Genomic DNA, 25,826 nt, shown 5'->3' with positions numbered 1-25,826 from the left:
TTATTATATTTCATCAATATGTATTCAATTTGGTATGTATTTTGTAATGTTTATAGATAGACAATTGTTTTCCTTCGACGTACATACATCTGACGTGTGTTTATTTAGACATAATAGTTATGTTTTCACTTTAACTTTTAATGCATATGCATACAAAATTTTAAATTTTCAACACAGTTGTTTTGTTTTTGTTTTCATCATTGTTTATTCATATTCTGGTGTCATTTAATTTTTTCCAGCTTGGACTTTTCGAAAAAATTTGTATTTTTTGTTTGGTTCTGGTAATGCACTTGTTAAAAGGACTTCAGTTTTTCGTTGTCTGTTCTCCAGAACTTTATCAAGTGCATTAACTATTCGGCTGGCCGAAGAACTATCTAAGTTGAATTGATTTTTTCGTATCATACCTAATTTTTAAGAATTTGAAAATACATAATTATGCATTGTTATTAATAAAGATATATATATGCTTTAAATGGACACATGAATCAGGCTCTTGGTTTTTATATATTCATATAAATTATATTTACTTTTCAAATTGTATCTTCTGCTTCTTTACCGAATATGAAACTTGAACTTCTTTTCCAACGTATTTTGAGGTAGTTTGCTTAGTTTCGTTATGTATATAAAAGTTATTTTCTCTGAAGCACATTTATATAAAGCACACACATTTACATATCCGTTACATTTAGGTATACATTTTTTGTTTTTAATATATATTTAATATGTTAATTATACAATATTAAACACTGAGGAACTGTCGTGCTTATTTCAATGCTGCTTCGCCTTGAATTCTTTCATTACTCTGTACTTTTTACACAAAGCCAACCTAAAACCTGACTTAAATATGATATATGCATAGTTCATACATAATCTGCGTTTTTGCTTGCGCTTGTACTTTGTGTGTGGTTCTATGTATATATACTATATATGGGGTGCCCGCCAGCCCGATGTTTTTCTAAAATTCTAAATTGTAATTTTGAATTCTTATCACTTATGTAATGAGTTTAAGCTCCCAAGACATGAATTTGAAAACCCTAAAAACTGATGGCCAATTTTGTGTGTTGATTTTTAATTAATGTGCGCTCAATCGGTTTTTTGTTATATTCTTTTTCTTTTTTTTTTTTTGTTAAGGCTAGATTAACAACTACAATTTGTTATTTCCACGTGTTCATCGCTGTGGGTGATACGAGTACCTAGTTCTAAGTTTTTAACTTGAATCACTTTTGTAATTTGTATTTTCGTTCTCATTCTCGTTCTGTTTCTGTTACCCTCAGTTAGAATGTAGGTTTCCCTTTCGAAAGTTAATTCTTTTGATATCAATTGAACACAACACGTTAAGCAACAAATAGCAGTAAGAAAGGCTTCAAACAGTTAATGGAAAACATAACCCAAAATAAGATAAGCCCGCCCCAAAGAACTACACAACAAAGAATTTGAATACAAATATCACAAAATTAGCATCGAAGCAGAGCAAAAACATTCATTTCGATAATGCAAATTAGAATAAAACTCAAAGTGGTATTACTTTTTTGTTTGATGTTTTTTTCTTATATTTTTTTTTGTTGTTTTTGAGTAGCCCGCAAGTGAAAAGTAAAACTGAAGCCTTGAAAATGTTTTCATGTGTGCCTAAAAATTAATAATTATGATTTATATTGAAGGTATTTCATAAGCAAATCGTATGGGTAATAGAAAAACTTAAGACTATTTCATTCTCAGTTATTGAGTTCAAGCATGATCTACAGTTAACATCAAGAAATAAAAGCATAAAAAGAAAAATTAAAATTATATCACCACGCATGTATGTATATGTATAGATAGTTATAGCGTAAAAGTAAATTAATCAAGCTTCGCGAAACGTTCTTCTTCAGAAACAATCAAACTTGCTTTAACAAAATGGAAAACTTAAAAACGACAACCTAGGACCGTAAAATATTTATATATATTGGATGAGGGCCAAAACAACTAGAATTACCGATAAATGTAATATGTAGGTATATATGTTCTAAATAAAAGCTCTCTCCACATTGTGTTAAATTTAAGAACTAAGACTAAAACATTGAACCAAATTATACAGCGTTAATATAGCATTTAAAACTTAAACAGATAAATCGCAGTTGTATATAACTTATTCTCGAAAAAATGATTTTTAGCATTCCAAATTATTTGTTTCTTTCCAATCGAACCGAATGAATGAACTCAAACCCTTATTCGTTAAGCAGGTAAAACTGGTAGCGAAGTCCTACAAAATTCACTTGCTCTAACACTCCGTCGTTTCTTAACAATCTTAACAGCTAAACAAAATTTTGTATTTTTACACATTTCCTCTTCAGTTTCATTTTGTGGTTGCCTCTTTCTTTACGTTTTTGTTTTTGTTTTTCTTTCTGTTAATGTTGCATTTTCAAAAGGAATTTTCTTTTCTTTCTTTTGTTTTGTTTACGTTTGTTTTGGCTCTGGTCTTCCGGATTCGGTGTGGTCGGCAAAAAAGTAAAAAATATTTTCTTCTATTTCCTGCCATAGAAAACATATAAAGCCCAGGCTCATTAAATCACAGTTATATCTCGGTTATCAATATTATATCACTCAAGCAGAACTATTTAACAGAACGTTTTGTTTTTCAGGAGGGAGATGGACTTTGATCCAAATCCAATTGTCATTCTGTCCTAGAATGGATTTCAGTTTTTGGTGGCGTGGTTATGGTTGGTGGCTGTTGTTTCGGGCATCTCTCTCTTTGTATCTCTCTTAATTGGTTAAAACTAATCTTGATGGGCGGTTCGTTAGCTTTAGATATTCTTCTGCCTTTGGCCTACGACGACTTGCGCAGCTCCTCGAGGCCTCCGTTCGGCATTCCGCCGCGCATGTTTTCCAGCACCTTGTTCACGAAATCCGTCGAACCACCCGCAATGCGAATTCCAGCTGTAAAAATGAGGGGAATCTCATTAAATTGGTTTTATTATAGAAAGGTAATTAGTGTGCTTACACGAGGCGGTGTTGTAAATGCGTGCAATTTGTTGGTCCACCTCCTCGGTGGATTCGCCCAGATTCTTGGTGCGATGCTTGACAGCCAAGGCTTGTTTTAGCTCGGCAATGCCATTTATGAGGCGCTCTATTATAGGAATACAAATTAATGTTAGTTATATTTCATATTAAATTGAAATGGTTTTGTTTCTACTCACTGTGTTCAATCTCAAGGCCGAAGAGCTTGATTTTGTTGGCCTCGTGCTGGGCCTTCTTCTTCAGGCGACAGGCGCGGGAGGCCAGCTTGTTCTTCTCCTTGCGCGACTTGGGACGCACGTTGAAGGGCAGCTCGGAAACCGGTGTCATGTCGTTGATGGTGCGGCTCAGCTTGTCCAGCTCCTTGCCGATGTTGTGCAGCTTCCTGGCATTCGGTGTCAAATCGTTGCCATCTCCTTTGCGAGCTTTGCCACTATGCTGTTTTACGAGAAAAAGGAGGAATTAATATAAATACTTTAACTTGGAGTATCAATTTAACTTACCTTGTAAACCTTAATGCCTCTCACAGAGCAAGTGGGACTGAAGACCGGATCTGTGACCTCATTCAGCACATGGGGATCCTCGAGCTTCGATTGGAAGACCAGCCTCTTGCCCTTCGGTCCTTTGGCCTGGACATTGTACTGCCAGAAGAACCTCTCCTTTCCCTTGCTGCTGGACAAATGATTCGGCGTCGAGGTGCGCGTCTCGTCCTCATCCCCGGATAACCCATTATCGCTGCTGAAGTCATCGTAGTTGTCGCTGTTCTCGCTCGAATTGTCATCCTCGTCGTCCTGCGAGAAGTCGATGCCATCCGGCGACAAAACACTGCCGGTGCTCAGCGACGAGAAGCTCTCGGCCTCGGCCAGCGAACCGGTGGAGAGTAAATGCTGTCGCGGCTCCCGTCGCATCCAGATGTGATCCAATCCCAGATGCGTGGGCGCCGACGAGCTGAGGCGACTCAGCTGGGAGCTCTCCACGCCGCTCTGATAGCCAAAGGACTTGCGTACCGATGATCCTGGAGTCTGATTACTGGTAGTTGTACTATTTCCGGATGCCGAACTTCCGAATCCACTGCTGCCACCCGGACTCAAGGCCGCCGACTGGCTGAGGATCGAACGCTCCGGCGGCGAGGACATGGGAAAGCCCTTCTTGATCAGCTCCTGCATGTTGCGCGACTTGACCATCTGGTACTGCGGTCGATTGGCGTGCGGCGGTGGCGGTGGCGTCAATGGGGATTGGGAGGCCTGGCTGCCCGGCGAGAAGCTGGCCGAGAGCTGTTGCTGCTGCTGCTGCTGCGGTTTCTGCGGCGTGCTGTGGTAGATCTCGTACGGACTAGTGGAGGAACTGTTTGTCGACTGCTGCTGCTGCTGTTGCTGCTGGCCGAGCGTGAGCAGTGTTTGCAACTGCGGCAGGCTGCCAACCTGCAACTGCTGCTGATTCTGCGGATTCACCTGCTGCTGCTGCTGCTGCTGCAGGAGTTCCATGGGCGGTGCCACCAGGGCATCCTGTCCTTGGCTCTGCGGCGACAGCAGAAAATTGACACTTTGAGAGACGGTGGTCTGCGGCAAGAAGTCCTCGATCCCAATCACATCCAGGAAGTCGCCACCATTTAAATCGGATAGATCGGCCGCCTGAATCTCGGCCTTGTCGTTGGGAAAGATGTAGTCATCGTCCAGGCTGAATGGCTCGTGTTTGGTATGGATAATGGCACTGCTGATATCACTCCACATGGCATTCGAATTGGGCGTCATCTCGTAGAGCAGCTCGTTCGGTGCGACGCCCTCCTGCAGCAGCACCTGTTCGCTGACCACATTCAAGCTGAGGCTGTGCGACATGTCCGGAGCAAAGTAGCCGCCACTGCCCCCCGATCCCAAGCCGTTGCTGCTGCCTGCTCCACTGGTGTTGCCGTTGTAGAGCGAGGAGTTCAGCGGCGAAGCTGCACTGAGGCTCACATCCTGCAGCAGAGTTGGCGAAAGGGAAGCGGCATCCAGAGCGTCCAAAGTGAAGTCCGACAGCTCGCCCAATGCCAAATGCGAGTGCTGCAGTTGCTCCTGCTGCTGCTGCTGGTGTTGCTGCTGCTGCTGTTGCTGCTGCTGCTGCAGACTGTGCTGCTGGTGGGTCATGCTGGGCAATGTGTGCAAGGGACTGGGATGGTGGCGCGGCGTCTGCAGGTCCAACTGCTGGTACGGATGATGGTGGTTCTGGTTGCTGCTCCGTGGTATTGTTATGGCCGTGGTGCTTAGCATTACATTACAGGTATTTGTGGTGCTGGTGGAGCAGTTGTTGCTGCTGCTGCTGCTGCCGCTGCCGCTGCTGTGACTACTGCTGTTGTTGTTACTATTATTATTATTGTTATTGATGCTGCTGCTGCCGTAGCCCGTGTTAATGGTCAACGTGGGCAGAGCCGCACCCACAACAGTGGAGCCCAGCGAATACAGATCGTATTTGAGTGTGTTGCTGCTGCTGTTCGATCCGGTGTCAAAGAATTCCGATGACATGGGATACAGCTGGTTCTCTGTCATTGTATTTAGTGGGTGAAAATCCCACTCTGCTCTAGGACTATAGCTACTTCTTCTTCTTCCTCCTGTCTCTCCTTCACAAGATTGGGCGCCCAGGCCCGACTTTGAATTGTGGTATCTGAAAGTAGGTAAGAAATGAAAACAAATCAGACAAGTTGCATTGCAAGCGGAGAAGGCAGAGCTGATTAGGCGAATATATTATGACTTTTATTATAGCCAGACAACCTTGGCGGCATTCTCAATTTCCAATCCCATTGACTGTTCGTTCGATTTACTTGTTACTGGTTTCCCAACTCCCATCAATTGAGACATTTTTACGCTCAGCCCAATTCCGATTATAGTGGCATATACATACATATACATATATGATATGCTAAGTGGCAAATGCAGCTGTTATCTAGACGGAACTAATGCTTTTGGTTCAAGGCGAGATTATAATTGATGGGCTCACGTGTTCAACAGTTGCCGGTTTCAACACGTGATTGAATTGATTACAGGGAAATATCTACATAAATTATGACGCGGAATGGTAAGCAGTAAAAACCCACAGAGCCATTAAAATAAATTAAATAATTATGATAAGACCTGACTTAATGTCAGTTGGCTGCTTTTCCTGGGAACTGTAACTTTCCCTATTCATTATCTCGTTATGGTTATCTAATCCCCTTGGCTTATAAAACTAATATCAAAACAACTCGCCTGCAGAGATAAACGCAATCTGTGGATGACTGAAGAATTTGCAAATCCAACTGCCAACTCAACACTATTCAGCATTTGTTATTGTTATGGTTATCGCTTCTTTAAAGGCAAACCTAAAAGGTAGACACAAAAAAATAAGTCCGATCCCCTCGATTTCTCTCCTCTCGACCAACACTTTTTACTGATTTGGTGAACAACACATTTTTTGAAAGCAAAAAGCCAGAGAAATCATCAACAGTTTTGTTTTGCCCATCGAAACAACAAATAGAACTGGCAAAAAATAAAAACAAAACAAAAAAAGGAATAAAAACATTTTGGGGAGCGCGAATAGGAAACAAGAAATGGCAAACTTTTAGCAAAAATTATTAAGCCATTTTCGGGTTGTATTCTTTATTTCTTTCTGTTTTGATTCGATTCTTGGGCTATATAGCATATATACCACTTATCGATCAGGTGAAAGGCCCCCGGGGAATTGAGGAACCGGTGGTGCCAGCTATTGTTGTTTTCCATTTTGTGGCTCGATAATAAATATTAATTAGTTTGTTTACAAATGAAAATACAACATTCTCATTTTCCATTTAATGTTCATAAATCAGGAACGTAAAGTGCATCTAGTATAAGGGATTTGGCACAATTTGCGCCGTGCATTTGGAAAATTCAAGGAAATGGCCTTGATTTACCTCCTCATTTTAATTAAAGGTGAACCGGAAAAGATTATGGAAACTTATTTGTTTGGTTGTTTCAAAGAGAAGCCTCTTACTTTTCAGTGGAAAATGTTAAGTGTCACTGTAACTATTTATTGTAGTTTGGCCTCCACAAATAGTCCCCTTCACATAAATAAACCATAGTTTCCCCCATATTATTCAATAGCATAACGAACTCTATCTTGATCCCCCCGATTGGCTTATCATTCATTCATTACAACCGATAAGTGAACAAATTCCAGATGATAAGACCCCCCATTTTACATGAACCAATGCGGCAGTTTCGATTTGAACTTTGTAATGCCCGTTCCCAAGACGTGAAGGTCACTCGATGTGTATACATACATACATATAAATAGTAAAGAGAGAAGGGCGGCGGGATGTGAAGTGGGGAGCCTCTCGATATATGTACAAGGCAAACACACAAATACAAACTCAAGCCCAGACCAAATTCTACTTTTGCTAAGTGATATGCTTGTCTCTCTGGTTTCTTTACATTATTGCTATTTCCTCTTGAAATTGTTTAATATTCGTCAAAGGTAGCTGAACGCGTTGAAGGCCAAACAATAAAAAAAAAGGCCGAGAACCGAACGAGCCAAACACCAAAACATAGGAACCGAAACCCGAATGGGGCGCTTGTATATTATATTATATACCCTCCAAAACCGAGTATCAAACATGGAAATAGACGCGAAGGGGCGAATAAAAAGAATTTATTACAGATTGGTTGCCGAAAACGAAAAAAAAAAATAAACACGAAAAGCCCCAAGTGGAATCGTACGAAAAAGTCAAGAAGACGAGCAAACACTGGAGGAGCACACCATAAAAAAGCAAAAAACAACAACCATTTCTATATAATGAATAATAGTATTAAAAAAATTCCCCACGCACACAGACACAAGGAGTTAATGAACGCGAAATGTTTGGTGGGGAGAAACGCCAGATAGTGAAAACGGCCAGCCGACGAACATCTGATCCAAAGCATATGATATCGCAGGCAGAAGCGCGAGAATCGAGCTAAGTAAATATGAATAAGAATTATAATATCTTCATATGCGCGTATCTACAGGTTATCTTCCCTATCTTGAAACCTGGTAGGGTAATTTTTTGTGAAAAGAAGGTTCATTTACCGTTATATCAGTACTTGGGTATTTTGATTAGGGCTATTAGTCACCAGGTTTACTATTAAAACCTATTTGGTTATTCGAATTAAAAGAATAGACATGAATTTTTCCATCAGTAGGCAAAATTAATTCAGATTGTATCTTAATGAGCCAAATAAAGTAATTAAAACCGAGTGGGATGCACGTGTTGAACGCTTGGAAGATAATTTAAGTCCGGGGTAAAGTACATTTTTCAATTCCGAGGCGTGACCAATATGCACGTTATGTGACTAATCCCGAACAACGAATGGGAAAAGAAAATAAAAACAAGTCGAAATTAAATTTCAGTGATATTATAAACACATGTACGGGTCGTACCAACGATTTCAACACACGATGAAATAATGCAATAATAATAATCGAGGAAAGCGAGATATAAAAAAAGGTTAGCGTGGATTGCTATCAACAAATTAAGTGAAAGAGAGCCGGGAGAGAGCAGCGATGGGAGAATTCGAATTTTAAGCAAGCCCAAGGTCAAAACTGTTTATTTTTTATATTTTGTTTTGAATGTATAATTTATCGCAGAGTTGCCTTTGTTTTCCACTCGCCATACGGGGAAATAAGCTTTAGAGTTGTAAACAAAACGCGACGCTTGTAAATAAAGAAGAAGCTTTTGCGAGAGCGTGGGCGCTATTGTTGTTGCTCTCTTTCTCTCTCTCCGTTTGGAACTGAGCAACATATGTTTTCCGTCTATTTGCTTTTGTCGCCATCTTCGTAGACTTTAGTTATTTATATAGCCATGTGTACACGTGTGTATATAGTGTTTGTGTAGGGTATATAATATATATGATATTAAGCTTTCTGTAGCTTTGCCTGACTGACGAGTTTTGTCTGTTGTCGTTTTTATTGTTGCTGTTTACAATAACAAAATGGAAGCTTTTACATTTCGCCAGAATTTATACTAGATGGGCATGGGACGCGAGTGTGTGTTTGTGGGATTTCATGTGCCTGTAGATTGCGCTATATACATATTTATAAGTGTAGAGCGTTCTAAGGGTATATTTGCACGATTGGAGACACAAGTCCACAAAATACAGATGAGGAAGTGGAAATTCTTAAGAAAGCAAAGATACCAACTTTTCACAAAAATTACTCATACGTCACGTTTAACAAATTTCGTCAGGTCCACGTATGAGTAATAAAAATGTATATTGGCTTAAAAACTTTTAAATACTTGTTCTGAACTGGTTTTCTGGTTGTTTACAAATATTTCAATTAACATTTTGAGATCAGCTTTTGCAAACTATAAACAATAAATTTTTGTTCAATGATAGAATTATTTATATAGAATCTACAAATGCTGCTTTTTCCACTTTCTATTCTACGTATTTTTCACACTTTGCAAATACTTAGATCCATATTTAGATTAAGTCCAATCAGCCGAGCACTACACGTTTGCATTATCAATATTTTCTAGTGGGTGATGTAAAATTGAGTTCAAAGCTGACACGAGCTCACAACAAAAACAATTAACTAGAAATTAAAATAAAAACAAAGGCAAAAAAAAGAGTAAGATCGCGAACCGCTGGTCGGGCGCAACTTCCGTTCCGCATTATCAATGGGTCAGTGGCAGTGGTGGTCAATGCCTGATGCGGGGGTTTCGATGGGGAATATGTAGGTGCTCTATAATTTCCATCTGCACCCGCCCTTTTCCCGCGCTGTGCTCACTGGTTTGTTTTTGTCAACATTCGTCATCAACCGTCACATGTTCCGACTGCATGCAGTTTTTTCCCTCTAGTGCCCTCCCTTTCACACAGATTTCCCGTTTCTTTCGAACAGAAGACTTTTGCACAGAGGCTTACTCATAGGGGGTTTCAAATACACATTAAAGAAATACAAATAATTTCTTTGATTCAGGTAGAGTATGTACTTGAAACTTTTAACAGAGGTCGGCTACCTTTAATTATAACTCTAATTAGTCTTTATTACCCTGACAACGACAAAACCCCTTGTGAAAATCCTGCATACGCCAGAGTTCTATAGCCATTTCTTTGTTTAGCAATTTGTGCAAGTCACTTTTACCTTTGTCTATGTCTCACTCTTTGCTCTAATTTTAGGAACACGCAATTTTTGCATGCACCCACACACATTGGGAAAATTACCAGTCCAACAAAGAAAGCACCCACACAGTGATAAACAAATTTATGTTGAGGTAGCCACAGAGCCAAGTGCAAGTTCCTTCAACTTATTTATAGTACCACCGTTTAGTGGGGGCATAAAAAAACCAAATTTATGCACAGTAAGAAAATGTTTTATGTTTTCTTAGGAAGAAAGAATAATATAGCATACATATAAGATACTTTACGCAAAGATACCACAATATACAATCAACCAAATTAGAATATTTAATTTAAGCATACAATAGCCAGACAGAGATATCTTGATTTTTCGTTCAGTGAACTTTATTGCGAGCATGCTAGGTATTTGGGTATTCGATTCTAGCACTTATTTAGTATTCATATGCCGGAATGTTTAGCATAGCATAGCGAATGTCTGGCAATTGATGATATAACACGCTCTGTCGCGTTCGGTTTTTGTTTTGCTTTTCGTTTTATACTTTATACTTCTTATACAAACAGCTGACGTAAATTGTAAATTGTTGTATTGATTAGAAGAGGAAGAGCGGGGCAAGGCATCGATCAGCGAACTCAGGGAAGTATAGTAAGTACACACATGTTCGCCGGAGGTGAGAGATCTAGGTTAGTATATATGTAGGGAGCGTATCAATTTGCATTTCAAACTAAATTTCCATAGTTTAGCTAACACTTTGAGAATCGCACAGAAAGGTCGAAGAATGCCTGAACCCCCTTGAACCCAAGATCTAGATTCGCAATTCACTGTTGACCAGGTTCCAAGTTACAACTTTACATTTCCGAGATACTATCTACAAAATGGGTAAAGTTAACTTTTGAGATCCACTTTTAAGACCCTTTTTAAAGGGGTGCGCCATTAAAACATTCTTTACATTCTTTATAAAAAAACAAATAATAATAGAAACATATGTATAATAGATGATAATTATGAAAGCAACTCAACTTCTGCTGCTTTGACTAATTAATATAAAAATGATACGATTGATTGATCCAATACTTTCGCAATTGAAATTCCAAAAATACCTCTACTCAGCCACCCTGATCTTCACTTGCTATCCACAAACCCCCACGAAGGCAGCCAATCAAACACAGTACAACATGTTTGCTTCCCCACCGATTCGCTAATAGATAAATAATTAAAATCAATTTATATCGATTTAGCAGCACAAAAAGAAATTAGCACAAGTCGTCTGAATACTTAAACAAACAGAAGATGCTACTCGCAGGCACTCTTGCTGAATAGAAATCGAATCGATATGAATCGTGACTACAGAGTCTGAGTTTGCTTTTTAAGACCGCTGATACAACAACATACGTCTGTAGACGACTAGACAAATAGAAATGCATTTGCAAAGGGTTCCGTAGAATCTGGCGTCTGGCAGTGGTGACGTTGTTGTTTCCTCAAATCGACGAGGAGGAGGCAGGAACACGTGAGCCGACGACGGAGCGATTCTCGCGCCTCCTTATCGAGTGGCAAGACTCCCTCCTCCAGAGGCGTCTGCCCCGTCAGCTGTCGCTGTCGCGCTTTTGACTCCGCCGCTTATCAGCCAACAGCCGCGTGCCGGCAGACACGACAATGGAGCACTGATAAGCGCTGCGCTCAATGGGTCAGCCACTTGCAAATTTTCAGAGCTGTCCCCTAACATTTTTAGGGGTGGCACAAAACTGTGGCCAACTTATCTTATCGAGCAGCCGCGAATAAAGAGATAAACCAACACACAAGATGGCAAAAAGAAAAAAAAAAGCGTATGTTTTTTGTTGGGCGACCAAAATGAAAACCTATTTTCGGTTGAGGAAGTTTACGCCCCCGCATGGGTTATTTTTACACTACCCAAGCAGAACGGTCCCTTCTACGAACTGACCCAAAAAAAAAGGGATCACACAACCAATGACCAAACACCGGGTAAATAAAAGCACTCATGACTCACAAGCACTTAAAAAATCAAGAGACAGCCACACAAAAAACCATTGATATGAATATGTATATCTGTGTTTAAAAATTTTTGCTAAAAGATATTTCAAAGAAAAGCAAACAAGTTTGCTTAATAGCCGCATCCGCGGAACACAGCCTCTCTGGAAAGATCACAAAAATCTCCCCCCAGCGGCAACAAAGAAAGTTGAAGGCCAGCAAAAGCAAATGACCGTATATAGACTATATAGTCAGCAATTTCAACAAATGATAATATGTAAAAGTCTGTTTCAAACAAACCGATTGGAAAGTAAGCAAATAAATAAAATTAAAAGCAAAGTTTTGCCCGTTTTATGGGGAATCAAGATCATGATGCAATATCATCAGATTGATAGATCATCCGCAACAGCTGTGTGTAAGTCTTTTTATTTCGACAACATGTAAATGAATTATGACATCTATGTATAAACAACTATTAGAACCTGTTATGATAAACACTTCCACTGACAGCTGACTTTATGTGGCTTTTGAAAAATGATAGTATAACTGATTGGTGAATTAATTCTATTTAATTTTCATTTCAATGCTAGAGAAATACAAAATGATAAAGGTATTAGAAATTTCCCAGTAAAACGAGTATAGTCCGGATTTTTTTTTATATTGCTGCTTGACCTTGTCAACCACTTTTGGTGAAATAAAAGCCATATCAGTATTCTAATCACTCAAATCAAACTTAGCTCTGCCCTAATTTATATTTTTTTTTCGTTATTTCGCCAGCCTGTTTTTATTGAACACCATTTTGCTTTATGGCTCTTATCGGTAGCGTAACTATTGAGTCACTGCAAATATTATAGCCATTGCCCAAGTTAAGTTGGCTCGAACCGAGAGTTCAGCATCCAATTAACTGATGTAGCAGCTGGACGCAGGGCGTATACGTAATGTTGTGGCGCCTGGAAAACTTCAAAACTGGCTCCAAGTTAAGATAAGGGGTAAGTGGATTGTTTCGGGTTTCTTGTCTAGTATTTTTATCTGAAGTTTACCCAACATATGGCAGCTCTTAAGACTCCACTATCTTGTCGCTACTCACGTGTTGACGCTTTTGTTGTTTTTGTATGTATTTTTTGTGTTGTATTTTATTTCTTGTACGAAGTCAACAGTTTTCAACCTTGAATTTTCGCACTGACACTGAACTCAAGCCGAGCGAACAAAATTCAAATTGAAATCAATTTCAATTTAATTTTTTGTTGCCATACACAGCAAATTTTTGTTGATTTTCTTTTGTTTCTTTTGTAAGTGTCTGTGTGTTTGCCTTTGATTATTTGCACAAATGGGAAAAAAATAGACAGCAAGAAACCCCTCCAGAAGAGGGAATAAAGGCCTGACAAGATTCATATAGAGTATTTATCCCACAACATTTGGTGGCCCCTTGGCGACCAAAAGATTCTGTTGACGAGACAGGAAACGCTTAACTTGAGCCGCTATCAAGCCGCCTAAACAGTGTGCTCGATACATAAATAAAACTCGGAATGTTTATAGGTTTATGTGCTGTGCTTGGCTCTTTTTTTTTTTTTTTTTGTTGTTTTATTTGCTTCGGTTTTGGTTCGGTTTAGTTTTTCGTTTTTGGGGGCCTCACATTTCAATGGGCAGACTAGATTTCGATTTAAAAATTTTCGGTTTCCCTATTGGGAACCGGAGCTTGGGGAGCCCCCTTCTGGCCTGAGTTAATTTTTTAATTGGTCTGTGTGATCATAAATTACCAGTATGTCGGCTTAGGAAAATGAGGAGAAAACACAAATGAGGGCTTCTTACAAATTGTAATGTCTGTGTAAGAAAGTTGTGAACTTTCCAGATTTATGTCGGATACTTTAATGAACCCATAAATATTTTGTGGAAGTCCACAAGAGTAGGTCCAAACATGACCAAAAAAAATTTGTATGCTGTATTTATACACCATTGGTTAATTTAAAACCAGATCATCAAAAATCACTTTTACGAATTTTGTATTTTTAAAAAGTTTTAAACCTAATTTGAAAACCTATATAAGGTTAAGCTTTCCCTGTCTCCCTGTTTTTATCACCTTTCTATATGGTGTTCACTGAGATTTCATTTATAGAAAAGAAAGATTATTTTGATAGGCCATTATTTTTAATGTTTGGTTTAAACTTCTTCGTTTTGTGTTTTTTGTTATGGATTATATGGGGTCGTTTAAAAATCTTAACACAGTTTTTATATTTGAATGAGTAGGTATGTATATTCTTACCCACCTTATCTGCTTCTTTCCTTTTTCCACCTCGTTGCGTATAAACAAGCCAGAAAATGATGCTATGCTGATTTGCTGTAAAAGCGTTCTTTTTATTACTTCCTCGAAGATTTTCAATTAAATGCACACGGATTAAACATTTCCCTCTGGCGGTGTTTACAAATTAATTGATATTGTATTTTTGTTTAATTTTTCCTCATCCTCATCCTCGTTTTTCGCTTTTCGTTATTAATTATTATGTATGGTGCGGTCCACGTTTATATGTAAATTTCATTGTTATTTTATGCGTGCGTGTGAGTTGGTTTTTTAACTAGGTCACACATGTGGCGATTAAGACAAAAATTTATTTTTATTGAAGCACATTCGTAGTATATCATCCAAAGCACAATACACCAAACTAAACACTCAGTTTATATGAATTTTGATAAGAGGGGAAATCTTATCAGCGGCGACAAAGTCGTTTTTTTAATTTATTATTTCTGTTGTCCCGTACATTAACTGCGGGTTGGCACTCAATACGTTTTGTGAAACTCGTTTCTAAATTGATGGCAAAAATTTACAACAAATTGTGATTAGCTTTGTTAGCTTATTCTGCCTTTATTCGCGTTTTGTTGTCAATTTTGCGGTTTGTTTTCCAAGTTTCGACCGAGCAGCTGAGCGGTAAGCGCACAACTGATCGATGGGGGAGAGCCAAAAAGAGCGGGACCGAAACTTTGGCGCTTTTGGCTCTCTCTCTCGCTTTTCTCAAGTGTGTGGGGTTCTAATAAGAATTTATATATGTACGCATACAGCGCGCTATATGTATTATTTGGTAGACAAATTCCAACGCACTCGTCAAGTTTGGCAGCGTTTATGTTTGTTGGTTTATTTATTTATGCAAATCGGTATAGTTTTTTATTTCGTTGCCTCGGAAACTAGTTCATTAATGCGGCTATTTCAAAAACCAGTTTTTTAGATAGCCAAATTATGGCAAACCAACTACATTTATTTTTATGAATTTTAGCTATTTGATTCTCGGGTTTGTTTTTTTTTTCAATTTTCTGGATTCACTGTTTTTGTTATAATTTTTATTTTGAATATCACACTTTGTCTATGTGGTCACCAATACATTGGCTTGTCTTCTCGAGTTTTTAGCTTAATTTTGTTGGTCTGGGCTCGTCAAACGTTCTTGACCGATTGATAAAAAAGTGTACAAAGCTCCCCGACAAAGCCAAAAAGCAGAGCGCCAAAAGCTCCACAACCGCTTTTGTTTTGATTGTACAGCTGGAAGAGAGTATATAATACACAGAAAGAAAACAGCTCGACATAAAATCGCACATAATTTCAACGTCAACAAATCAATGTGATTTGAAATGTCCTAGTGAAATTATATAAATGAGTCCCACTGCTTATCAATATATTTTTATGAAAAAGTAATGAAAATTTTCTTTCCGTGTGGGGAGAGCAGCTTTTAAGAGAGCGGCGTCAGCGCATGCCCCCACCATCTCTTCCACTCACACATGTAAACAATGTCTGTTGCTTCTTTCACTTCCACTTTTCCATTTTGGAGGGAGAACGAAGAATGGAAAGAAGAGAGATGGCACATAAAGCTCGAGTACAGTCTGGTTGTTTTGGTTTTTATTATTCTTCTGCTTTTGTATTTGATTATTAAATAAAATCACTTACAAAGCTTTGCCGCCGCCGCTCTCTTTTTCTGCCCCCTTTATTTTCCTCTGTTTTGACGTCACTTTTGTTGTTTACTTCTGATTGTTTTCCCTTTTCTTGCACATTCGCCATTGTTGTTGTTTTCGTTTGGTCTTTTTTATGCAAATTTTTGTTATGAAATTGTCTGGCGCTTTGATTTTGATTTGATTGTATTTTTCGCCAGTGTAAAAATAAACTTGTTTACAGCAATCGAAAAAGTACAAAATACTATAAGTATGTTGCCAATTGTAGAATTAAATAAAATTGCAAGCAATAAAAAAGAAACATACATAAATGCGCGCGCGTTTTTTTTTTCTTGGCTGACGTTGCACTTTTTTGCACCCGATCTTTATTAGTTTGTTTATAGCGAAAACAATCAAGATCCCGAAAGCCAAACATATCAATTCAAGTTTTGAATAGCCTATCATTTTGATTTCTGTGTATATGTATGTTTATATCATTTGCATTTAGCTCTTCCCTTCTTTTTCCTTCTCAGATACAAATATTCAGCTGATGCAATATGCTTTATAAAAGTGTAATGCGATACAAATTTGAGCTTAGCTGGCATAAAAAAGGGAAAAACTGACCCTTTAGCGGATATAAATAAATCAACAGTTCGCTGTATTATCATCTGATTGTTTTATTATTTAATCGAATTTAAAAACTTTCAGATTATTACATTTTTTCTTCTTTTTTAAAACTCATTCAGAAAATCTAACATAATCAACTGCATTTCCTTTTTTACATTCAAGGACCCACACAATTTATTCTGAAAATCTCATCACGAATTTACCAAAACAATGTGGGAAATTGAAAGCACTCAATGAAGATACCAGGCAACAAGAAGAGTCCACAAATTCGATAAAATTAAGTTGTACCCACACATAATGTACAGACGTAGGTTGAGGATACTTACATATGTATATATGTGTGCAGATACATACATACATACCTACAAGCATAATACCAGCCACAAAGGAAAATAACCAATTGACGCAAAGAGTTTTTTGTTGTTTTACCAGTAGCTGCTGTGGCAGCAAATCACGACCATGTCCTTGAATGTGAAATTGCGACACAACGAGCAGAGGGGACACCAAGGATACGTAGGGAACAACAAGGATAACAGCCCGATGCCATGCTCAACAAACCGCCCAACCATCCACAACACCCACGCCGGAAAAACACACATTGAAAATTTATACAGTTGCGGTCAAAACAAAAACATAGAAAGTGCGGAGATCCTGATACCAAGGACTAAATTTAGCTAAGCTGCGTTTCACAACTAAGAGAAGAATATTGTTGCAATATTTTTATGAATTTATTAACTAGTTGGAAGAAGCAATAAATTTCAAATTAATACCAAAAATAATAACTTCACTTAAGTAAAAGCACTTAAAAAGGATTTTATTTAAGGTTGTATTTTAGGAATACATTTTTTTTTCAAGTGAATGTTGACGTTCTAGAGCTATTTGTGTGTCCGCAACTGTTTGTGTTCCTGTCAGAGGGCGTGCTAAATGATTTTCAAGGACGTAGGCGCCGGCTTTCGAGTATTAACAAAATATATCCTGATGCCCGACGCCGCCCACGTAACAGAGTTGTATTAGATGGGTACATAGATATGTATGTAGGTATATACTATATAGGGATGCGTGGGAGTTACGATTCGGGTTTCGTTCGATCGAAGCTCCTTACTTTCACTTTCGCTTTTCCCTTTGCCGAAGTTCAAGGCAGTGCAAAGCTTCGGGAGACCTTGAATAACGGTCGTCGTTTTTTTTTTTTTTTTTTGGCTTTTTATTGTGGGCGTTGTCCTTAGTCGTCGCTTTTTTTAGGGGCGTTTCCCGCAGCCGAAATGTTTATGCAAAGGCGCGAATTTTCCGTTAGCCTCGGGTTTTTTTCTTATTCCGTGCACGTCCCAATGCATAAATAATCCCTACTTAATTAATTAGTTTTTTGGGGCCGCGTATCCCGTTTTTTTTTAGCGAACATCTGGCAACGCCCCGGGCGAGAGCTTTGGTTTAAGCCTTTCCCTAAGCTTCCCCACCCCCAGAAAGGCTTTCCCTGGAATCGCTGTTGTTTTTGTTATGAATGAGCAGAAGCACAACAAAATGCCAACCGCAGACTATCAAGGACACGCAAAAAGTGGGCGAAAAGAGAGGATTGAAGCGATGGAGAGACAGGATTCATCCTTGCGGACCCGATTTCTGCGTCGTAATTTTCCAACAGAGCAGGGGGATGGGGGATGGGGGGTGGAGCGCCACCCGGAAAAACCACCACCACCACCAACCAGGGTTTTTCTTTTATTTTCATCGTGGGGGCTAGCCGGCGAGTGTGTGTACACAAAGCTTGTTGGTCTATACACTGATGCAGTCCTTCCAGATCTCCTCCCCCCTCGTTCATCGGAGAAGTTGTTGTGACGCGTATCGATTTGTTTATGTTTATCAAATGGAAATTGGCACAAGGGGCGCCGCCAGTCGAGGCACCTCATTTCGAGGGCCAAATAACAATGGCAAATTTTCTTTTTCTTCACTCTTCGTTATCCCAATTATGTGTGGGTGTTAATACTCGTATGTATGTATGTTTTTATTTTTGTTTTGGACACCCCCAAAAATTTTCCAATTCGCATTTCCTTTCTAGGTGACGATGAGGGTGGTGGCGGCGTAAATTAGTAATTCCCACTAATTTGATGGGCTGTTCAGACAAAGGGATTCGAATTTCGCAAAATTCCAGAAAACTTCTGATAAGAATGGTATCGAATTATTACCAATTACAATTATTACAAATGGACAATATAAAGAACAGGCAAATAAATTGGTTGATTAAAACAATTGAATATGTTCTGAACACATTAATTAGCTTTTTCCTACGAAAAGTTTGAGAACTTGTTAACAAAAACCCTTTTTTAAAATGGTCTGTTTATTTTAAGTACTTCATTAGATCTAGTTTTAAGTGTTTATTTCAAAGGAAAAATCATTAATTGAATGATAAATAGAGAATAAATCGTATTTAACCGGAAATCGTTCCAGTTTGTTAAACGTGATTTCACCAGACTGTCCAGATTTTTGATGAGCTATATCCCTCAGCACGCTTAAGCAGAACGCTCGTGTTCACATGCGCTCTACATGTGATAGAAACATTTAGCAATTTGCCAGCTTGTATAAACAATTTTTTTCCTCATTTTCTTTCAGCCTTTTTCTTTTTTTTTTTCATTTATTTTTTTTGCTGATTTGCAAGCTTTACGTTCATTGGCCCCAACAGCAACAACAAAATGTGAAAAGAACTGATAAAATATAATAACAAAAATATACACCAAAATAAGACTGACAACGCTTGCGGCAACTAAGCATTTTTTTTGTTGGTTGAATACTAGAGACCCGACCATTGACTCTCTTTTTCCCAAAGACCAACTCAAGTCAAGTTCAGGGCCAATCGGTTAGTCTTTACTTATTTATTGTGTTTTTTTCGCCTTTTATTCTTCTTTTGGCGAAAACGCATGGTTAGACATAGTCATTATCTAATAACGCACGTCACCGTGGGGAAAAAATATAAATAAAACTTGGACAAAGCTCAAGTCTAAATATAATCAATTGGAGAAATTGAAATGTCCATGAAATAAGATTAATTTAATTTGTAAAATTCGCGGCCTTGTAGGATTATAAATCCACACAGCAAAATATCAGAATATTATACAATAAAACTTACCTCTCTAATTACTTTAGCGATTTTCCAAAATGTAATTTACTGAATGCCAACCTGAAAATGGAAACAAAGAACAGAAATTGAAATATCAAAGCAAAATATAATTTACAATTATACGTTTAAAGTACAAAGTGCAAAATGAGTTAAACGGACTAATGGAGAACATAAATGTGGGCGAAACGAACAAAATATTTAGTTTTTGTAGATGAATAAATTTTCATAGCTCGGTTCATTGATTGCAGACGACGTCGCCGATAGCCACTATATACTATATACATATATTATTCGTACATATAGATGCAGGCTATATGTTTGACAATGCGGAAGTTGTTGAAATTATAACAAATCCAAAGCGAAACAAAGAGAACTGCAGACAGGCGGCAGATATAAAATTGTTGCACTCTGTCTGTCGAGTGCAAGTATTTGCAGTTTAGCAACAAGGCGGCGCGAAATGGATCGTGTCTGTGTATATAGCCAGAGATATACCATATAAATTGCCGTCTGCTATCTGCCAGGCGCAATTAATGGATACACTTTGACTACTGACAAGGTTAAAGGCGGCAGAGATACGGACAGAGATTCACTCCATTTCCACACCGCTTCAATAAAGGATTATCTGCACGGTTTTTGTGTGTGATCATTAACGTTAAACAATAATAGCCCCTTTATTGATATTTAAGCCAATATGGGAATCGCTTCACTTCCGGTTACATTTTCCAGGAATAATTTTCTTCTTTTAATGTGAATCTCATTAATGGTATAAAATTGCAGTTTATTTTCTATTTTTTGGTCGAGGTTTTTTCATTTTTTATAACCCCCTCCTTTCAAAATTTCCAAGTTATGGATTTTTAGAAAAGTGACTTTTCTAATTTTTATCTGATTTAAAAGATATGTATCTCTATGAATTTGTTATTGAAAAATCTAAAAACTGCATCATAAGTTTATTAGATTTCACCATATTCCAGCCCTTCTAACCCCTTTACTTTTCTAATTTGTATCAGTTTTAGTGGATTTTTTTCGGTGCACTTACTTGTGAAATAAAAACGGAATTCCAATAAAAACACGTCTCTCCCAATGCGATTAACAAAAACAAACGATGCGAAAGAAACCCGCCGTAAAGCTGAAGGCAAAGACTTCGACTTGAGGCAGTGCTTCACAATAACTCGATCCTAAGGATTAGGCAACAAAAATAAAGCGAACAACGCGACCGAGGGAATCCAAACCTAACAAACCGGCAAACGCGACGCGAAGGACGAAGGACGAATTACGAATAACGAACAACGAGGAGAGGACCACACAACCGACCTGTACGGATTGCACTCGATAACTGTGTCAGCCTCTGGCGAAGGAATACCTTGAGGAGTCGAGGCCAGAATCAGAATCAGGAGGCCTTGGCTCTCGTCTCCGGTCTCAGGTTGCCAGCCAACCCTCCACCAACGAATTGCGGGAGAGTTGAGAGGCAGTAGCAGTGGTATCCTGGAATATCCTGGCTCGAGACGCGAAGATAACCGCCGTTCGCTCCTTGGGGGGTGGAAGGACCGCCGAAAAGTAACCCCGAACCACACCAAGGATATTCCGCCGAATCCACTCTCTTCTTCGCGTACTTTTTTCTTTCGTGGACGATTTAACTTTTTGTTTGGCCAGCAAACGACGCGGGGTGGAAAAGCGCTGGCGGCAAGGAGTTCCGCTTTCCATGAATGAGTGAGTGAATTTTCTCCCACCGCTGAATCATAGATGCCGGGCAAAACGTGGATATGCAACCCAAAAAAAAAATAGAAAACCAACAAAAAAATAAGTACAGTAAAACTTGCAATATTTATGAGTTACGAGGGCAGCAAAAAAAAAAAAAAAAAAACAAAGCTATCTAGATAAATGGGTTTCTTGGAAACCGATTTAATGGGAAGTCCATTACTTACAAATTGAAAAAGCATTTGCTTTCACTAGAAAAGAGTTAACAGTTTTGTATGATTCATTCAACCACTTTAGCAATTTTACTTCGATTTCATTTCATGTCGGAATATTCCATTTTTTAGAGGTTTTCAGTCCAATTTCAAAGTGACATACTTTTGCATTACTGTGAGGAAATTTCCAAAAATCGTGACTTGAATTTTTATTCGGTGAATTCACTTATTTAACTTAACTGAAGTACAGTTTTAAGACTATTTAAAAAGTCGCTTTCCATTAAAAGTACTTCACTTTCATTCCCCCTCTTGGCATTTTCCCTCTTTGCATTTTCCACGCTCTTTAACGCTCAATTATATATTACATCGATTGAAATTGTTTGCCGAAACAGAAATTTAAATTTGTATGAAAGTCCTGGCGACAAGCGGCGAAGCAGGCGATTAAAAAACAGTTTATAAATCATCGATGTCAGTGGAAATTGCTTCCCCCTGCAGTTTCCTTACCGACCAACTCCCGAATTGTTATATCCTCGAAATCTGCATATGGATGGCAGAAAATTACGTACTTAACTGTGGGTTGCCGCATGCAGTTTCTTCAAAAGGGGTTCCAACCCCGCTGCAAGATCTACTCGGTTCCGTTTCACTTCCTTACAGGAAAACCCATTTCAATTATTATTAAAATTTCTTATTTACATTTCTATTGAAATGAGGAGAGAATATCGGAACGGGGAAAGCGCACCTAAGGTACTAACAAAACAAACCTGAAGGCTGAAAAGATTTGGAACTGTTTTTACAGCCAACGTGAAGAAAATTGGGAAAGCATAAAATGTAGCATAACTTTAACTACCAAGGGTAGTTAAGTCGCTACCATATCATTGTCCTGCTGCCGACTTATTGTTATTGCCCCGAATCCAATTCAGATCTCCTCGAGCTGTCTTCGCATCCCCCAGGAGAACCGAAGTTAACGTCCTTTGATCCATATGCGTGCGCTTTGTTTGAACGCAAACTGGAATTCGAAATTTGGCATTCGAGCAAATAATAATGAAAGGATCTCGGGATGCTTTTTGTGCTTATCTAGGGCAGCGGGTTGTCTCCTTAACGAGTCCTGTTTGGGTTGCCCTTCATTGTCTGTCTTACAAAGTTCTGTAAGCAGTTCGGTAAGTAGAACAAGCTAAATGGAACAAAGGAGCTTGATTTATGATCTATAGAGATAAATAGATGGAGCTGAATGTTGAGCTACTGGTTTGATAGACGAAGTGTGGAAGAAGAATACCCCCAAGGGAGGATCATCTTAGGTCAGTTTTCAAATAAAATGAGGTTTGCCTCGTCTTTTATTTTATATATGTGAACTTTTTGTTTTTTAAAGTACATATTATAAATTATTCCTTCCCTTGTAATATTTCAACTTGACAAAAGCCAATTTCCATAACTATTCCTCCCTTTTATTTTCTTAGGATATCAATTGTTACTAACAGATATTTTAAATAGTTCTTAACCTCATGAAAACCAATTGTACAGTTTTCAATGGATCCCGATTGACTCCGGGTCTCTTTAACTTTACCACTTGAACCCATCTTAAACTTTCATTTATAACCATCAAATCTTCTCATATAAGATCACTTTTGTGCTGACTCATCTCGACACCACTTGATGCTCCGCACTTTGAACCCTGAGATGTCATAACAAGAGTCTAATTATCCAAATGACAAATGATCCGAGGAAACTGCATTTTCTTTCCGGACCTTCTTGAAGAAAACTTTTTCAAAATTTTGATGAATTAACCTTAATTTCCTGTGTCAATGGCTGGCGGCATTTTGAACCTAACACTTTCTTTTTTTTTTGCCTCGGGCTAGAACGAGTTCTTCCCAATGGATCCTTTGTTCAAGGATTTGCACGTGTGCACAAATTAGCAAAAACTGGTTACAAGGCATTTGCCTTCTGTTTTCCGATCGAAGGAAAACGGAGAAACTGGTTTTTCCAGCGGGGCGCTTTTACTCGGCATTGTTCTAAGAGGATAAGGTTCACAAAGGAGGAAAAACCAGATGGGCAAGAAAAATTATGAAAATTCCATTGTTTTCCTCGGGTTATTTGTTGGCCTAGCGGGGAGTATTACGGGTCCTTTCCCTCCTCCCTCTTTTCCCTACCAGCTTGAAGTCGGTGAGGTAATAATTAAGGAATTAATACGAACGAAATCGAAGGGGAAGCTAGTTTTCCCATCAAAAAAGCTGATTGGAAGATCTCTCCTTGGCAATCCAGTTTCAGCTTGAGTAACTCCACTCAGAAGCTTCCCTAGCAACAACCCCATTCCATGACTCATTAGAAATCCCGAATTTGGAACACGTGGTTCTGAGGAAATTCCATCGAATCAACCGAAATGAAATTCCCTTTCCATTCAACAGGACTTGGAACAAAGGGAATTTGAATAACTTTGGCTCCGTTGTGTTCCATCATGTAAAGGAATTAAAAAAAACCCTTTAAAGAACCCGGGATCACTGTGCAAAAAACTAAGGGAAAACAATATTCTTGTAAGAAAATGTATTACAATTTCAAAAAAATTAAAGGTAACCTAAAATTTTAATTTTTTAACAATATCTTTGACAGGAACAATGTGTGTCTAATTAAAGACAAATAATCATTAAAATAGTAATATTATTGAGTTTTAAATATAATTTTTCCCCAGTGCTGGACGCAAATCAACCCCTCGGATCCCAAGTGTGGACAAAGGGGGAGGATCAATCTCAGGATTCGAAGGGGTGCAGGAACACACGCACTCAGCATGGGATGCGTGTAAATTTCCAAGCCATTACAATGTCATGTCAGTGGGTCCTTGGAAGCACCCTAAACGGGAGGTAAAAGCCAAGGAAATGCACAAGGAAGTACCAAGGACAAGGGTTGAGCTTGAGGTTGAGCTTGCCTTGCTTGGGGGTTGTTTATGGACCAGCGAAGGTCTTTGGGCTGTCTTTGCCATAAGCTTCTGGTTATCCTCAATTTTTTGGGGCCATGTGCCAAAACTCATAACGTCGATCTGTCCCATTTCCATTCATAAAAGAGAATACAAAATTTTCGATCTTAAGGGGGTTGCAAAACTAAAAAAAAACTGAAATGTTTACTTTACCTTTTTATTTATTTACTTAATCAACTTGGAATTTTTAAAATTTCAATAAATAGCACTACGTTGTTAAAAGGAAATTCATGGAAAATATTGATTTAGCTTAAATAACTTAGCAAACGCGTAAATTAGATAAATTTGCATTTGTTAATTAAGTAGCACTGTCAAGTAGCTCTTTGTTAGAGTGCAAAAAAAATAATCTTAGAAATTGCAATTAATGCAAAGCGAAATAAAATAAAAACAGACCACGAAATGGCACACAAGGAATCGTGGATGCGAAGAGAGGGGGTAAATAAGAGGGAGTAAATAGCAGTGTCATGAATGAATACGATGTGCGGAAGTGTGTATGTGTGTCAACAAGAATGAGACAGGGCGATTGCTGATTGCGGTATTTGCATCTCCACCGTGTGGGAGCGAGACGAAAGTTGCAACGAACGACAAGCGCGTGCATGCGCCAAATGCCTGATTGAAATGGTACATTTCTACACGTTTTCTGCAGCTGGAAAGCTTTTCGCGCCAATTTTGCGCCAAGCAAATTGCAGTGCTGCAGCAGCAACAACAAAATCACAACAATCAGCAAAAGTAGCAGCAACAAACAAACAGGTTTTCCATCGGCTGACCGACAATTGCGGTTTGAAGGCGAAGGGCAAACCAGCTGAAAAAACCACGAAAATCAACAAACAAATGCAACCAACAACAAGTTTGTAGTTTTGCTTTGTTTTTGTTGTGGTCAGGAACGTTTTATGCTAATTAGTGGAGGCGGGGCAAGACGCACACTAACGCTAATCCCCTCCCCCACCTCCCACACACATACATACACAGTTTGTTACGCTTTGTTCGCTGTAACGAATACAGCAACAAAGCAAAACAGAATCACCATTTACATACACAAAAGTCGTCTATTGCTTACAAAGCAAAATTTTAGAATCCTTCACTCTTGCACATAACGTCACTTACCCGAACAGGTTTTATAGCCAACTGGATCAATGCACTTTTATTACTGTAATTATAACGAGTTTTCCACAATTTACACAGTTTATTTGCTGGTTTTAACGATTTTTAAGGAGCGACAAGCCGTCGCAGGTGTAGATGAAGACTA

The 25,826-nt window shown here is 38.6% G+C and overlaps 1 protein-coding gene across 4 annotated transcripts; it reads right to left on the bottom strand.

The window, feature by feature from the left end:
- Nucleotides 1–67: 67 nt before the first annotated feature.
- On the bottom strand, nt 68–25,826 carry LOC108092054 (protein CREBRF homolog). 4 transcript variants are annotated; one of them, XM_017191512.2, is made up of 6 exons: nt 25,685–25,826; nt 19,721–19,771; nt 3,495–5,628; nt 3,174–3,429; nt 2,978–3,103; nt 68–2,913 (listed from the first exon to the last, which is right to left on the bottom strand). In XM_017191512.2, exons 3-6 carry the CDS (start codon nt 5,511–5,513, stop codon nt 2,804–2,806), a joined length of 2,511 nt encoding a protein of 836 aa, XP_017047001.1. In that variant the 5' UTR covers nt 5,514–5,628; nt 19,721–19,771; nt 25,685–25,826; the 3' UTR covers nt 68–2,803. The 4 variants fall into 4 exon arrangements, with proteins under 4 accessions (XP_017047001.1, XP_017046998.1, XP_017046999.1 ...); XM_017191509.2 differs by lacking the exon at nt 25,685–25,826 and adding an exon at nt 20,748–21,062; XM_017191510.2 differs by lacking the exons at nt 19,721–19,771; nt 25,685–25,826 and adding an exon at nt 14,339–15,784.

The sequence above is a fragment of the Drosophila ficusphila genome, unplaced genomic scaffold (assembly GCF_018152265.1).
Source record: "Drosophila ficusphila isolate 14025-0441.05 unplaced genomic scaffold, ASM1815226v1 contig_791, whole genome shotgun sequence".
Classification (NCBI taxonomy): domain Eukaryota; kingdom Metazoa; phylum Arthropoda; class Insecta; order Diptera; family Drosophilidae; genus Drosophila; species Drosophila ficusphila.
This window is presented reverse-complemented; position numbering and strand designations above follow the sequence as displayed.

What these genes read in the sequence shown, in the direction of transcription:
- LOC108092054 (XM_017191512.2), bottom strand. Translation starts at nt 5,513, where the DNA reads ATGACAGAGAACCAGCTGTATCCCATGTCATCGGAATTCTTTGACACC. An exon ending in GAGGCATTAAGGTTTACAAG is followed by an intron (nt 3,430 to 3,494) that starts GTAAGTTAAATT and finishes CTCGTAAAACAG; the next exon opens with CATAGTGGCAAAGCTCGCAA. An exon ending in CGGCCTTGAGATTGAACACA is followed by an intron (nt 3,104 to 3,173) that starts GTGAGTAGAAAC and finishes TTCCTATAATAG; the next exon opens with AGCGCCTCATAAATGGCATT.